We start from the raw sequence: 14,178 nt of genomic DNA, 5'->3' as shown, positions 1-14,178 counted from the left end.
CTGTCCACCTCATCCACCACGTGTGTGTCTTCGTTGTAGCTGAACGTCAGGAGTGCTGGGCAGACTTACCACTGGAGTTACCCCCACCCCACCTTCACTCAGTTGATTCCTATTTCTAGTGGTCTAGCATGGGTGCCGCTTGATAGTTGTGTGTGAGTAGTTTGGGGCTCTTGCACAACTTGCCAGTGTTGTTATTGGGACAGGGTAGGTTGTTTGTTTTTTTTTAAGCTTTAAATTGTTTTTAACTCATTACCAGGTTGACGCCCCAGTTTAGTTTCAGCGCCTTGAGGCCCTGTGGTAGGTGAGGCAACGCCTCTGCCCCAGCAGCCCCTGGCTGGTCTCTGCTCTCCTCCAGCAGCCAGTGCTGTGCAGCCAGAGGCAGGAGCAGCGGGTCTGCCTGCCACCCGCCCTGCACCTCCCGCCGCCGTAGCACAGCCACCTCACCCAGATTTCTGGGGTTGGTGCTTCCTGTTGCTTACCAGGCCTGCAGGCTTCCACCTTCCCATGGCATGGAGGTGACTATGTATGCCAACATGTGAGTCACAGCCATCTTTTAAAATTGGTTTATGTATTTTAAAGACTGGACCAGAATCTCATGCTGCGGAGCAGGAACACGCACATAAACTGTGCACTCTGCCTGAAACGTGACAGAAGGTGTTACCGCTCCACTGGGTTATGGTCCCTGCTGTTTGATGCCTACTGACAATCCCAGAATGAAAGCAATCGTGTGGTTGGTTGGCTTCCCTGCTCCTAGTGCTGGCTGTGGACTGCTGGGGGCCTCAGAAAGCTGGCTGTGTGCACACAGCTCCCTGAGATGGAAGTGTACTGGCAAGTAGGAGGACCTCAACTAGTTGTTGGTTTGAGAGGACGCAAACAGGCCTGATACCTGTCTCCAGTACCCGTTACCCTGCATGCTGCTGCTCACTTCACACTACTTGTGATGATAGAGGATCTGGCTTGCTTTGCACCTTAATTTTTTATTTTATTTTTATTTTTTTTTGCTAAAATGCTTTTTTTTAAAACTTGTTTTTAAAGTGTGACTGTGCTGCTTTTAGTTTGAGCATTTAGAATTGAGCTGGGGCCCAGGTGTGACCGTAGACAGTTGGCACTCCAGTTCTGTCTAGAAGCAATGCCCTGCTGGTGCTCGGAAGTAGGCTGGGCCGTCTCAGCCCACATCCCTGTTCGTTTTCCGTGGAGCACGGTGAGACAGTGGCCTGAAAAGCCTTTAGAAAGGTGCTGGTGTCTGAGAATCCTCACTCTGTTACTGGTCTGTGGTAAACAGAGGTGTGTGGCACGACGCGTGAATGCACACCAGTGGAGCAGAATGCGAGGTAAAATGGACTGTGTGAACCTCACTGTCAGAGTGAGTGAAATAGTGAGGGGAAAAAAACATAACACAAACCAAAACCCTCCATCCTAAGTGACAGGCATTAAAGTGAAGCAGTTGTTCCTGCGGGTCAGTGAGCTGGTACCCAAGTGACAACAAAGGAAAGTCAGGCTGACTAACCCACACTGTACACCAGCCTACCTGATGAAGCCGGCTGTCTCCTCCTGCAGTAGGATTTTCAGCTTGTCCAGGATCTCCTCTGGTCCTTGCGCTCCAGCCCGCACGTCAGCGGGGCAGAGGGAGGCTGCGCCAGGCTTCTTCCACCGTGACACTCAGCAGCAAGGCAGAGTACCAAACCGTTATCTTGCAGACTTTACTGAGGGCTTTTGTGGTTTACCTTATCTCTTTCAGTCATCTTTACTGAACCTGGGCATCACTGCACACCAAGCTAACTGCCTTTGGAAAGGTCACCTGCAAAGGGAAGAAGTCTGACGGTGTTGCTTCATGTTGCCTTTTAAACAATCAAGGAAGGCAGGTTGTGTTTGCCTTGGCAGACAATCGTGTGGTTTCATCATTGTACTACTTCCCAGCCTAGTACAAACAGACTGAAACTGAAGTGGTTACTCTCAGGGGAAAGGTATTTTAACCAGAAAAGTGTAAGAATATTAGTCAGTTCTGAGGAGTGTTTTGAAAGAAGCTTTTTTTTTTTTTTTTTTTAATACCAGTCTTCCAGAACAACTCCAGCAAAAGTGATAAAATAGCAAACAATTCTTGGAATTTCTAGTTATTAGAACAGATCTTTCAAGCTTTCTTACCCTTTTAAAGCAACTAGTTGTGCCCCGACAGAGGACTGGTTATCCTCCCCTGGCTATCCATGCTTTCTCTCCAGATGCTGCCTGGTTTCTGACCCCCACCCCCCTAAGGTGGTAGTAGTGGGATGGGGCTGAGGCTGTGCTACTACTACAAGCCGAAGAAGCCACCCGCTTTTAGAGACTCCCAGACCGCTTGAGGCTGGCAGGAACCTCTGGGGCCCACCTGCTCCAACCTCTGCTCAGGCCACCCAGAGCAGGCTGCCCAGGACCATGGCCAGGCAGTCTCTGAAGCTCCCCAGGGACTCCTCAGCCACTTGGAGCAACACAGAAACCCATCCAGTTCTGATCCCTTCAGTGGAGGTAAAACACCTAACAAACAGTGGAATGGGGGGGATTTGCCGGTCATCACTCCTACAGGGAGCATTTTCTGTGCTGTAGCCAGTTGTCATAGTCACATCAGATAGGTGGATGGTGGCAGAGGTACTGCTGACCTGACACTAATTTTATTATCTCCTAAATAAGAGACTGCAGACTTGCCTCTGCTTCCACTGCCTCTCCCACCCAATCTTGTTTTATTCCCAAATGAGAATTTCCCCTCGCCCTCTGGAAGGACAGCAAAAGGACGCTACCTGGAAAAGCTTGGTTATGCTGTAGCTCTCATTCAGTCTTTCTTCCTTCCATGTTGTTGCAGGTCCTTTTCCCTCTGCTAGATTTGACTTTGTGTTCAGCCTTGAAGGGCTCCACTGTAGCAGCTTCTCCGTGTTCGCCACTGCAGTGTGTGTGTAAAGCACCGGAGGGACGGTGAAGCCCTGTTACTGCTCCAGCACAGAGCACCTCTTGCTCTGCTGTTTATGGAGAAGGCAGAAACTCCTGTTGCGTTTCCTTTCTTCACCACTGTGAGAAGGCCTCGTGTGGTAAAGATGCAATCGCAGCCAGGCTCTCTAATTAACTTGCACTAGTATGGACTAGAATATAAAGTAGTCTCCTTTGCAGCAGGGGATGGGATCACGTAGGGCCTGGTAACGGCGAGCACAAAGCATGCGCTCGCGGGGCACTTTCCCTTCCTAGCTCCCGGGGAATTGGCTGACTCAGAGGCGTGGTTCTCCCCCTGCACTGCACCTGAAAAGCAAGCACCTGGCTGGCAGCACTGAGGGTTAATTGTACTGTTCATTAGTGCTGGCAGGGGTGAAGCTGAATTAAGAGCTTTGAGCTTGGAACTGCATCAAACTCAGCAGCTGGGAAAGCGGAGCTGAACGCAGTAGCATACCTGGCACTGAACGTGGTGGGGAAGGTGGGGGTCTGCCTGCTCCTGGCCTCCTCCCACAGGACACCTCTAACACTGCTTTGTGTCTGTGTGACCCTAACAGCTGCACGTTGGCATCCCAGTTGAGGGTGCTTACCCTGGAGTTTTATGGCACACTGCTCTCTGCAGGCAGCAGGAACAAAACCCCTCAGCATGGGGCAAGAGCTGCTCCATACCTGCTGTCACCAGAGCAGGCCCAGCAGGCCCTCCCCACCAGGGCAGCACGATGGGCTGGGCTGGGGCCTCCGAGGAAACCCGAGGCTGGTGTCTGTGCTGCATACCCAAGGCAGGCCCTCCAGGCAGCTCAGCCTTTCGCTCATTGGCACTCCTGGGCAGCAGCAGCTGGGACAAACACCAACACATGGAGAAGCTGTTGTCGGCAGATGTAACAGAGCACTGCCTTCTCCTTTAAAACCCTTGGTCCAGGCCTGCTGTTCACCAGGAGCTGCCAGAAACCAAGGGGCAGCAGCTGCAGTGTGCTCGGAAACCTCCCGCATCAGCACGAGCAGCACCATCCAGCAGCTCCTGCACATGGAGGTTTTGCATGGGTGGGCAGCGGGGTGCACTCCGGTCACCTGTAGCATAGAACAAAGCCTGGAGCCTGTTCCCTGGTGGGAGGAAGTAACAGGTTCGGGGGCACGCGGACTTAGCTGCAGTGTCTAGAAAAGAGAAATGTCTGTACCAAAGGAGGTCACGCTTCCAAATGTCTCCATTGTGCGCAGGGGGTAGAAGCCCGCTCAGCTTGGCATGCTGTTTGTGTCAGTAGTGAACTCACTGAGGGCAGGAATGGATTAAGATGAAACACGTTAATCACCAATCACTCTACCAGTGTTGTCAACTGTTTTTGTTTTTAATTGTTATTGTAATATATTTTGGTTGTTTTTCTAATTTAATTCTCTCACTATCGTCTGACTGTGAACTGCGAACAGTGTTAAACTTGATGTAAATAAGGCCCTTTGAAGGGCCTCTTTGCCTGTCGTTCCACAAAGTTTTGCCAATTTGCATTTTGTTTTAAATAAAGGTTGCAATATTTTATTGGCAAAAAAACCACTTGACTAGATGATGCTTTATTTTTTGAAAAGAATATTTAAACCTGCAGAGTGGTAGCCTGAAGGCTGTTATTTTGGGTAGAAAAGACAAGCTGACTGCAAACCTGTTAGAAAGAGACGTAATACAATTCTGCCAGGTTGCAAAGGAAAGCATTCACATTGATCTGAGCATGTCATGGAGCAGTCAGAGGAGAGTGGTTCTCACTTAGTTCTCAAACGCGCGCGTGTGACCTGGCACGAGCGCAGGGTCCTGCAGCATCAGTTTGAGAGGTGCCCTCGCTGGTGGCACCACCCCCTCCTTACTCAGTAACAGAACTGCACAGCGTGCCGACTTCAGACCTGCCAACACTGCCAAAAACTCAATAAAGTGACTTCCTTCCCCCCAACAACTTAGAGCCTGAGTTGTGCCCTGCAGGGGGCCGCAGCCTCCCTCCACCAGCTCACCTTCCCCAGGCACAGCTCCCTCGGCTGTTCCCCTGCCGGCGCTTCAGGACTGACACGTGGCAACACGAGCGCCCACAGAGCAAGTCCCAGAAACACCTGATAAAAGCAGACGCTAGCACAGGCCCTAAGGGTCCAGCCTAGAGTCAAGAGCCCGGTTTAAACCAACTTTGCACAGAGAGAAGCAAGGGGTGAGACAGCAGCCAGCTCATCTTCCTGCCTCAGGCTACGAATCCTCATCCTCCTGCCTCAGGCTTTGAGTCCTTGTTAGGTAACAGCGCCGACCTGCCCGGAGGGAAACGCGGACTCAAAGTCTGCGGGAGCAGTAAGTGTGTCTGGTCAATCTTTTCCCAGGGTTGTGCTGCTCATTGCTGGCACGACAGAAAGGGTCAAAGCTGAAAATAGCTCAAAGGTCCGCACATGTGGCATTCAGGCAGCTAAAGCCCGTCCTTGGCATGTGCTGATTCACCTCGCTGCCGAGCACAGCTGTGTTGGAAGGGAGTTTTGACCCAGAGGTCACAGAGTGATTCCCGTAACACTGTTGAAATTTTTTGGTCCTGCTGTCAGGTACTTATCACCTGGCAAGTACCCAGACAGCAAACAGCCCCTCGGTGTAGTAATGCTGATACCAGCCAAAAAGCTGCAGCATGCATGCCGGGGGGAAAAAAGAAAAAAAAAAAAATCTTAATCCATCTCTGAAAGAACAGAACTCAACCGCAACCTGTTCTTTCAGCCACCATCCACCTCAACTGCCCTTTGCCCATGAAATGGGAGATTGTCTCGCCCTAAACCAGTTCCTGCAGTGAACCAATCAGGCTCTTTACCAAATTGTTAGAGAAACAATTTCAGCAGCAGCTCACCTCACCCCCACAGCTGCTTCCATAGAATGAAAGACTCCAAGAGAGGGGAGAGAAGGACAGGGCAGGCCAAAGCCACAGGCTGTGGGTTTTACAGTGCCAGAGACTCTCAGTCATTCTATGCAAAGGCGTCCCTGCCCAAACCATGATCCTGGTACATGTCCCCGAGTGCCACACACCTTGTGAATGCAGGAGAGCAATACGGAAAAACCCTCAAAAGCAGCAAACATGTTCTGCCCAGTCTGAGAGCTTGCAGAGTGACAAAGCTACAGCCAGGGGAGAGGCTGTGGCTTCTGCTGGACTCTCTCAACAGGCCCAGGCTGTTCAAGGCCCTCATTACGAGACGACAAACCGAAGACAACCCCTTTGACATGAAACAAAGTCTGGCAGCACAACCAAATCGCTACATCAGGCTAAAAGAAGGAACTTAAAAAAAAATACCAGAAGGACTTCAAACACAGCCAAGCACAAGCTATGCCAGTGCCCCATGAGTAAGGCTGGGCAGGGTGCACAGCCCACCCTGCCGACAGCCCTCAGAGCAACGAGGAGTTAAGTCTCTGCCCCTGTGCAAGTGTTTGGCTGGGTAACCTGCTGCTTGCCTGACCTTGTGCAAGGAGAGCAGCTCCTAGTGTGCAAAACCGCCTTCACCACCGGTATAGTCCCACCTGGTGTTCAAGGAAGGAAGTAATTGATGCGCTGGGATACAGATTTACAGCCCTGTGCAGAGAAAAGCTTCTCCTCTTTGGGGACAAACACCATCGTCCTGGCCACCTCGTCGAGGGCTGCCTCCGTGTACGGCAGGCCCCGGGCCAGGAAGGCGTCCCGTGCACAGAGCTTCACGTGGTGGTACTCCAGGGGCAGGAACGGCACGAAGAAATCGATGAGGTTCTCTTCAAGGAGGTGGCTGCGGGCATAGCTGTTCTCTGCAGCAAAAAGCAAGACAAAAGCTTCAGCCACCTGGGAGCGGGCACCCCTCTGAGACGAGCTCTGTCCTCTCTCACTGCAGCCAGCCGCTGTGGTGTGGAGGCAGCCACCCCTGCACCCCCAGAGCTGCCCAGCACGTAGCCTGACTGCAGGCCAAGGGAAGCCCGAATTCACTGAGGCACGAGGCTGCTTGTTACAACCCTGCTATTTTCAGGGCTGAAGGGGGCAGAACAACCAACAGCTCCTTTTCTGCGGGCCTCGCTGCTGCAGCAGTGCCACGCTTGGGGCCGCACCACACAGATGAAGGAAGGGGCACACGGCAGGGTGTGGGGGACACATAAATGCTTGTTCCATGGCACAGATGTTCGTGCAGCACAAGGCACACGGCACCTCATAAGTGAGGCCCCAGGGCAGGGTGGAGGGGCAGGTTTGTGGCCTGCTCAGCGAGCCGGTTTCCTACCTGCGGGCTGCAGCAGCTCCAGCCGCAGCCGCTGCTCCAGGAGCTCCAAGGAGATCTCCTCCCGTGCCCGGCCGGCCCGCCAGAAGTCCAGGGCTACCTCATTGATGGTGTTGCCCCCAATATTGCTGTGGACAGAAGGAAGTCACTCACTCCACCATGCCACCACAGAGAAATCGCTCAGAGGTGCCAGCAGCACCCCCTACAGACAGGCCTCAGCAATTCTGTCCATGACGGGATTCTCTGTGTGGGATTCAACATCTGAAACACTCTCACACAGAGGAATTTCTTCCCAAAAAAGCCCTTTCTGCCTTCCATCTTGCCAGCCCAGCCCCTGTGGCAGCTGCTTTCTCCCGTGGGGTGGGACTGGCAGTCAGCAGAACCCCCCATCCCTGTCAGTCCCCTGTCCTGGCCTCTCAGGTGCCGCTTGGCTCCACACCAAACCCTCACCAACCCACCACAAAGTCCAGGCCAGGGGGCAGAGCACATGGCAGGAGTCCCACTACCAGTAAAGGTCCGGGACTGGGACATCCCCTGCCTCAGGGACAAACCCTCACCACCCTCAGGTGCGGCTGCCTGCTGGGGGACACGGGGTCCTGCCAGCCATCGAGGCTCCCGGGGCAGCAGAACAAAAAAGCTGCCACCACCTCCCCGTGCTGCCTTGCCAGCACAGCTCACCTGCCCCTGCTCCTCCCCGGCCCACAGGAGAAGCACCCTGAGGGCTGAGGGTGACCAGTTCCCTCTGGTCCCCATCGCCCAAACCTGGCCACAGCCACAGGCCCAGGGCAGAGTCCCAAAGAGTGCTGGGGGAGAGCCAGCCCTCCTGTGCCAGGCCGGTGTCACCCTGCCACTGGGTATGATGAAACCCCCCAGATTACACAGTGCTGCAGTTCAAGACACCCTGCTCCCTCTGCTCGGTGACGTGGTTCCTTGGCCCAGTGTCCTGCTGTCCCCACGCCTGCACAGCTTGCCAGGTAGGGCAGGAGAGCAGCTCGGCCTGGCCAGCAGCACGTGCACCCTGCCCGGAGCAGGTGGGAAGGAAGAGCAAGGAGGGAGAAGCTGCCTCCTGTGCCACGGACCTGCCAGAGGCCCACACAGGTAGGACAGACCTGGTCAGCTCTGCAGGCACCAGGCACAGACAGGTCTTCGTGAGCACAGAAGCTGTCCTAGGGAACCACCAAGCTTGGAGGTTAGAGCACGGAGGTTGGATAACAGGAGTGGGGTAACAAATCCCCTTTGGACAACTGAGCATGGTTTCGGAACTGAACCTTGTTTTCTGCTCACCTCCAACCTGTGGGAACAGCTCTTGCCAGAACAAGGCTGAAAGCCACAAACCAAAATGAAGGGGGACTGAAGATGCTTGTCTCTCCCGGGCATTTCTCACTGGTTAGTTCAGGCATCTGCCTACCTCACGTCCTGCTGGTGGTATGTGCCACTGCTCCTGGCAGATGTCCGGTCCCACCAAATCCTGGGTGAGGGACAGCACTGGAGCGTGGAGATGCTGACAGACAACCGGTCTCCCTCCGGATAGGCAAGGAGCCACCCTCCATTCCCCACGCTGCAGGATGAGCCAATGCCAAGAGCAGCCCTCAAAGGCTAATGGCACCTCAGTCTGTGGCTAGGGCCAGGCAAGTGGCACCTCCCTGCTCCCAGCTACAAGTGCTGCCTTGCACAACTTCCCACCAAGAGCTGCAGCCCTAACTGTGTTCCCTGCAGTACAGGATCCCCCTGCTCAGCCCTCCAGGGTGCAGGATGAGCATCAACAAGGAACACTGACCATGGAGGCAACCACTCGCTGGAGGAGTCAGTCACCTCTTCTCCCTCCTCTGCAGGCCTGGACCCTCATATTGAACACCGTAGGAGATAAACTCCACCATTTTGTCCCTCCCCATGTGTTTGGGGCCTCAGAAGTTACCTGAGAAAGAGGAAGATGGACCTCCGGTAATCCACCTGGCCCTTCTTGCCATTGTGAGCCATGAAGGGCTTGATGGTGTCCAGGAGTCCAAAATGAAGTTTTTCTGCCTCATCAAAGATGAAGAGGGACTGCTTGCAGAGCTGCACAGTCTCGCTTATCTGCTTCTCCAGTTGAACCTGCAGGGCAGCAGGCGGCAGAGTGAAATACCTGGCAGCAGTCGATGGCACAGGGGCTGAGCCTGGATGTGTGGGGACAGTCCTGGCCAGCCCTGCTGTACCACACGGCCACTCGCTCGCTCCCTCCTGCCCAGAGGGACAGGGGAAGAGAATGGGAAGAGCAAGAGAACATGTGGGTCGAGATTAAACTCGTGAAGAAGGGGAAGAGAGAACAAACTGATCAATGCAAAGGCAATCACTCACCACCTCCCACAACTGATGCCTGGTTGGTCTGTGAGCAATGGCATCCTGCCCTACCCCAAAGCCCGCTCCCCTCAGATTTTACTGCTGAGCTTGGTGCTACACAAAATACCCCTCTGGTCGGCTGTCCTGGCTGTACCTCCCCCACAGCTTCTTGCACACCCCCAACCTACTGAGGGAGCAGAGTAGGGAAAAAGGGATAACCTCAATGCTGTGCACACACTGCTCAGCTCAAACCACCGTTATTTAACCCTGTTTTACTCATAAATCCAAATACAACGTGGCGCATAGCTGCTAGGGAGAAAGAGAAAACAAACAACTCCATCCCAGCCAGACCATCCCCGTGGTACCACGTTGTTAGCTCTCACCTTGTACGAGTCCACGTACTTGTGATGGGGGAAGTGGAAAAGCGCGATGAACACCCGGACACACTCACTCTTCAGCCCGTCCCGGTACAGGTGACTGGCCACCATCCGGGCCACAAAGTTCTTGCCTGTGCCGGACCAGCCGTGGAAGGAGAGGACCAGAGCCTTCTCCGGCTGCGGGCTCTGCAGGAAGCACCGCACCGCCTGGACGACGACTTCCTTGGCCAAGTGCTGCCCGTGGAGCTGCCCATTGAGGTCCATTTCAAGCCCTGCAGGAAAGACAGCGAGAGTTCAGCATTAATCTGCAAGCCCAGTTGCTGCTGCAGGTGGCAGTAAGAGAACAAAAGCCCCCAGAGCCCTGCTGGTGGGGCTGCGTGCCCGGGAGGTGTCTGGCCAGGCATTAAAGCTGAGGCAGGCTGCTTACAGAAGCCTGGGCACTGCCTGCGATGGCCAAGAACTGCAAAAAAAAAAAAGAACACGGATCTTCTGCTGACTACTTTTTTCTTTGAAAACTGAGCAGAGTATTTGATGCATACAGAGCACTGAGGCCTAAAGTTTTTATTTAGTATTTACTGAGCTCTATGTACTACTCAGCAGAGGGTACAGCTACCACAGGTCTCAGGGTCAGCAAACGAATGACACCAGTGTAGGGCTCGCACGCAGCTCTCAGGGCACCCTCCTGCCCCAGGGCTGGATACTGGGAATACTGGGGATACTCGGCCAGCCTGGATCCCAGGCTGTGCCTGGGAACTGCCGGCTGAAGGCAGGGATCATGGCAAACTGGAGCAGATACACTGCACTGTAAGGAGCAGGCTTTCTCACAGTCTCAGAACTGCAAAAGAGTAATGAGAAACAGGGCTTAGCTCAGCCCCTCACCCTCTCAGAAATGCCCTTTAGCTATATCACTTGCTAAAACACACTTTTTTAGAAAAAAAAAAAAAAAAAACACAACACAAAACAAACACATAACAGAGACATCAGGGAAAAGAAGCAGAGAAAAGCCCTGCCCAAGCTCTCCCAAGAGGCAGCACAGCACCCACCTGTGATGTTGTTGACTATCCTGCAGTCTCCCGTCTTGCAGCACTTGCCGAAGCTGCAGTACCACGCAGAGAAGATCTCCAGGTAATCCTGGCCCACCAGAGGCAAGCTCCAACCTGGAAAGGCAGGGGTCAGAGCAGAGCCGTGCCAGCAGGTGCCTTTCCTGTGCTGTGTGTGGGCGCTCAGGTGCTCACAGTTAACTGCTGCCCTGCCCCAGGTGCGGGGGCCCACAGGGGCTAACGGGCTGCAGCTGGCTCAGACAGGGACACGGAGCCACACGGGCTGGGAGCACACCCCCTGCCCCAACACACGTGTTTGTGGCACCCGCTGTATGCCGAGCGATGGGGGGAGCCCCATCCCTGCAGCAGCCACAGGAGCTGGGGGTGCAGACCCCCACGCAGGCACAGGGAAGTGTTTGGTCCTGCTGCTGTTCCCAGGGCACAGGAATGGGAGAGGAGGGAGCTTACCTGGGCTGGGACCGGCCTTCCTCTTCCCCTCCTCTTCACAGCCCTCCTGTGACACCTTGCAAGCCAGGTACTGCCAGTACTGCTTGGAGAGAGCTCCCACAGCTCCCAAGTGCTTCTTCACAGCTTCGTACCTCGCTCTGGCCCACGGGGCCGCCTCCGTCACGGCTCTCCGGTCCTCCTCCCAGGGTCCCTGCTGCTTCTCTTGGCTCCCCAGGCTTTCGGAGCCCCCCAGCAGCAGCAGCAGGCAGGCAGCCAGCCCCAGACGGGACAGGAGCGTGCTCCGGCCCATGGCTGTGGATGCCCCGCCGGGATCCTGTCCTGCTGGATCCCTCTGGATCCCGTCCTGCCTCAAACGGCTGGAGCCGTGATCTCACTTCCTGGCCGCCCGCAAACGGAGTCGTGCTGGGGGAAGCCGCGGGCTGGTGGCACCACCACACCTCGCAGGGCCCAGCCACACCACCCCACGGCCCCTGCCCCGCGCCGCGGTCCCCACAGCACGGCACTGGGCTGGGAATGGCTCCTCCTCCCAGCGCCACGCAGCAAAACCAGCCCCTGGGATTGTCCCGGCTCGGGCTCCTGCCTCCCTCTGCCCAGAAGGCACCCAAGGGTGCCCAATAACCTCTTTTAGGGAGCCCCGTGGCCCGGGTGAGGTGTTGCTGCTGAGCACATCACCAGGACGGGGCAGTGGGTTTGGCTTCCAGGAGTGGGATTTTTCCAGCAGTGTGCTCGGGTGCTGCTAGGGGATTGGACTGCTTTTTGTGGCAGCTGAAACGCACACAAATCTGAAACACAAATCTAAAACACTCACCTGTTAGCCAGAGATGTGAGGGGGGACTTTGGGAAGGTCTCTACCTGCCTCTGGGCTTGCTGTTTTGGGAAGACAGCTGGCTACACAGGCATGGGTGGTTGTTCATCAGGGTGATTTCCAAGGGGACACAAAAATAACCGGCACAAACAAGGGAGCAGGAGACGGGGATGAGTCAGACCGGCAGCACGCAGAGCTGCAATGAGCTCTCTGGGCGTTACTTGCTCGCTGTTTGGGTGCGAGTTCGGTTTAGCAATTGTACCATAGCTCCAGGAGAAAAGATTTTGTGGCTGACTCTGGGATGGGCATGCTGTGACACGCGCTGTGTCACATTCCTCACCTACAGTAAAGAGTTTCGCTGGTGATTTTTACATCAGCGCATCTTTGTACACCAGTACATAAACAGGGGCGGGGGGACTCCATGCAAACAGACAGGAAAATGGTTCAGATCAGCAGAGAATCACCACAAAATCATGTAGGAGAGCTGTGGTACAACTCGTTACCACCACTGACCTCTCCACCACCAACCAATTTTTCTCCAAGCAGCTGTAAAATCCCCTCTGTACGGGGAAGCAGCGAGCAGTCCCTAAGACTGGCTGCTCTTGCTTTAGCAGGGGACAAGGATCCCAAGCAAAGCTTGGCTGCAATTTTGGAAGCAATTTTGGAAGCAGGTAGTAGAGGAAAAGCACACTTGAACCATCCAGAGGAAAACTAGTCAGCACTGACATGCCAAGTACACAAACCCAGCTGTGTGGGGGAGATGAAAAGTGGATAAGCGCCTTTTATCTTGCATTTTACCCTGAGGTATACCCACTGCTGGCTTACTGTAAGAAACTATCATTTACATGAGTTATCCAGCATCAGAACAAGTCCTCCCTCAACTTACCCTAACCAAAACAAAGCTGAGATGTGTTGTTTCCAACACGGAAAGTTTTCAAGGTTATCCCAAGTGCTCAGAAAAATGAAGTGGACGTTTAAATGCGATTCACTCGTTCAGGTGGATGGGGAGCAGGACTGCAGCACCACCAGGGCATGGAGAGGAGCAGATCTCCATCTACAGGTGGCTATAAATATTGCAAATCTGCATGAAAAAGATACTCGTACTGATTAGCATAATTGCCCCCTCCAGTTTAATAATCCTTGAGGCTAAACCCTTAACACTAGTTGCTGTAATTCAACTAAACCAGAACTAAAATCAGTGCACATAAAAAACATCCAAAACCAAAAGCACTGCAGCCACAGAAAAATGAAACTGCCACCAATCTTTCTGAAAACCACCTGAAGCATCTGAATTGAAGCCCTTATGTGGATTTATGAAAAAAAAATACATCATAGTTGTGACATTCAAGCCCTGCCCTCCTGGGATAAATGTTTTAGCTGAAAAGAGCTGATCAAAAGAGCTGGTCTTCACTACAAAAAGCAGATGCTTCAATGTTCCAATGGGAAAAAAAAATGAAAAAAAATCGGAAAGATAAAATGACTGATGGTTCCATGCCAGCTCCAGGGAGCAACAGCACAGTTCCTGGGGTGGCAGCTCATGTAAGTGTAGCACATTGCGAGAGCTAGAGAGGAAAATGAAAGTCGTTTTTCAGTAACCTGCCAACTACACCCTGATGACCAGGCTGAGGTTAACAAGGAACTGAAGGAAAAAAAAAAAGCAACATTAAAACATTAAAAAAATCCAAAATCCTGAATAACTCAATCCTCCTTGCAGGACCTCAGGCAGGAAATTATGCCCAAGGACTAGATGGGAAGGTGCAGAAGGGTGGAAGAGACCCCAGTGCTCTGCAAGGGAAGAACTCACTCATACCTGGCTAGGAAGGACAGGCTGGGAAGCACAGCAGACAGGCAGTGCCCTAGTGCAGCTTGCTAGGACTACATCTCTATTTTTTTCCCTTCCTCTGCTGAATCTCAAGCTCTTGCTATAGTATTTGCTGGTCTTCAGCTGGCAGTTTCACAGGAAGAGGAAGCTGCAGGGGGCTGCACAGCCCCAGACATAACT

General features: G+C 53.6%; 2 protein-coding genes across 3 annotated transcripts in view; one reads left to right on the top strand and one right to left on the bottom strand.

Annotated features, from left to right (window-relative positions):
- Positions 1-4,526, top strand: part of ABL2 (ABL proto-oncogene 2, non-receptor tyrosine kinase) — a gene marked incomplete at both ends in the record, with an annotated part of 46,627 nt that extends 42,101 nt beyond the window's left edge. For both annotated transcript variants that reach the window (XM_084291265.1, XM_084291264.1), the window contains one exon: positions 2,831-4,526. In XM_084291265.1, the coding sequence (XP_084147391.1) occupies positions 2,831-2,849 (19 nt within the window). The remainder of the gene's footprint in view (positions 1-2,830) is intronic.
- Positions 4,527-5,490: 964 nt separating this feature from the next.
- On the bottom strand, positions 5,491-11,660 carry TOR3A (torsin family 3 member A; the record flags this gene model as incomplete). Its single annotated transcript, XM_084291418.1, has 6 exons — positions 5,491-6,712; positions 7,174-7,298; positions 9,086-9,261; positions 9,870-10,135; positions 10,907-11,020; positions 11,372-11,660. The coding sequence occupies 6 exons, from the start codon at positions 11,658-11,660 to the stop codon at positions 6,462-6,464; spliced, it is 1,221 nt and encodes a 406-aa protein (XP_084147544.1). The 3' UTR covers positions 5,491-6,461.
- Positions 11,661-14,178: the final 2,518 nt, after the last annotated feature.

The sequence above is a fragment of the Netta rufina genome (assembly GCF_964035555.1).
Source record: "Netta rufina genome assembly, chromosome: 8".
In the NCBI taxonomy this organism is placed as follows: domain Eukaryota; kingdom Metazoa; phylum Chordata; class Aves; order Anseriformes; family Anatidae; genus Netta; species Netta rufina.
This window is presented reverse-complemented; position numbering and strand designations above follow the sequence as displayed.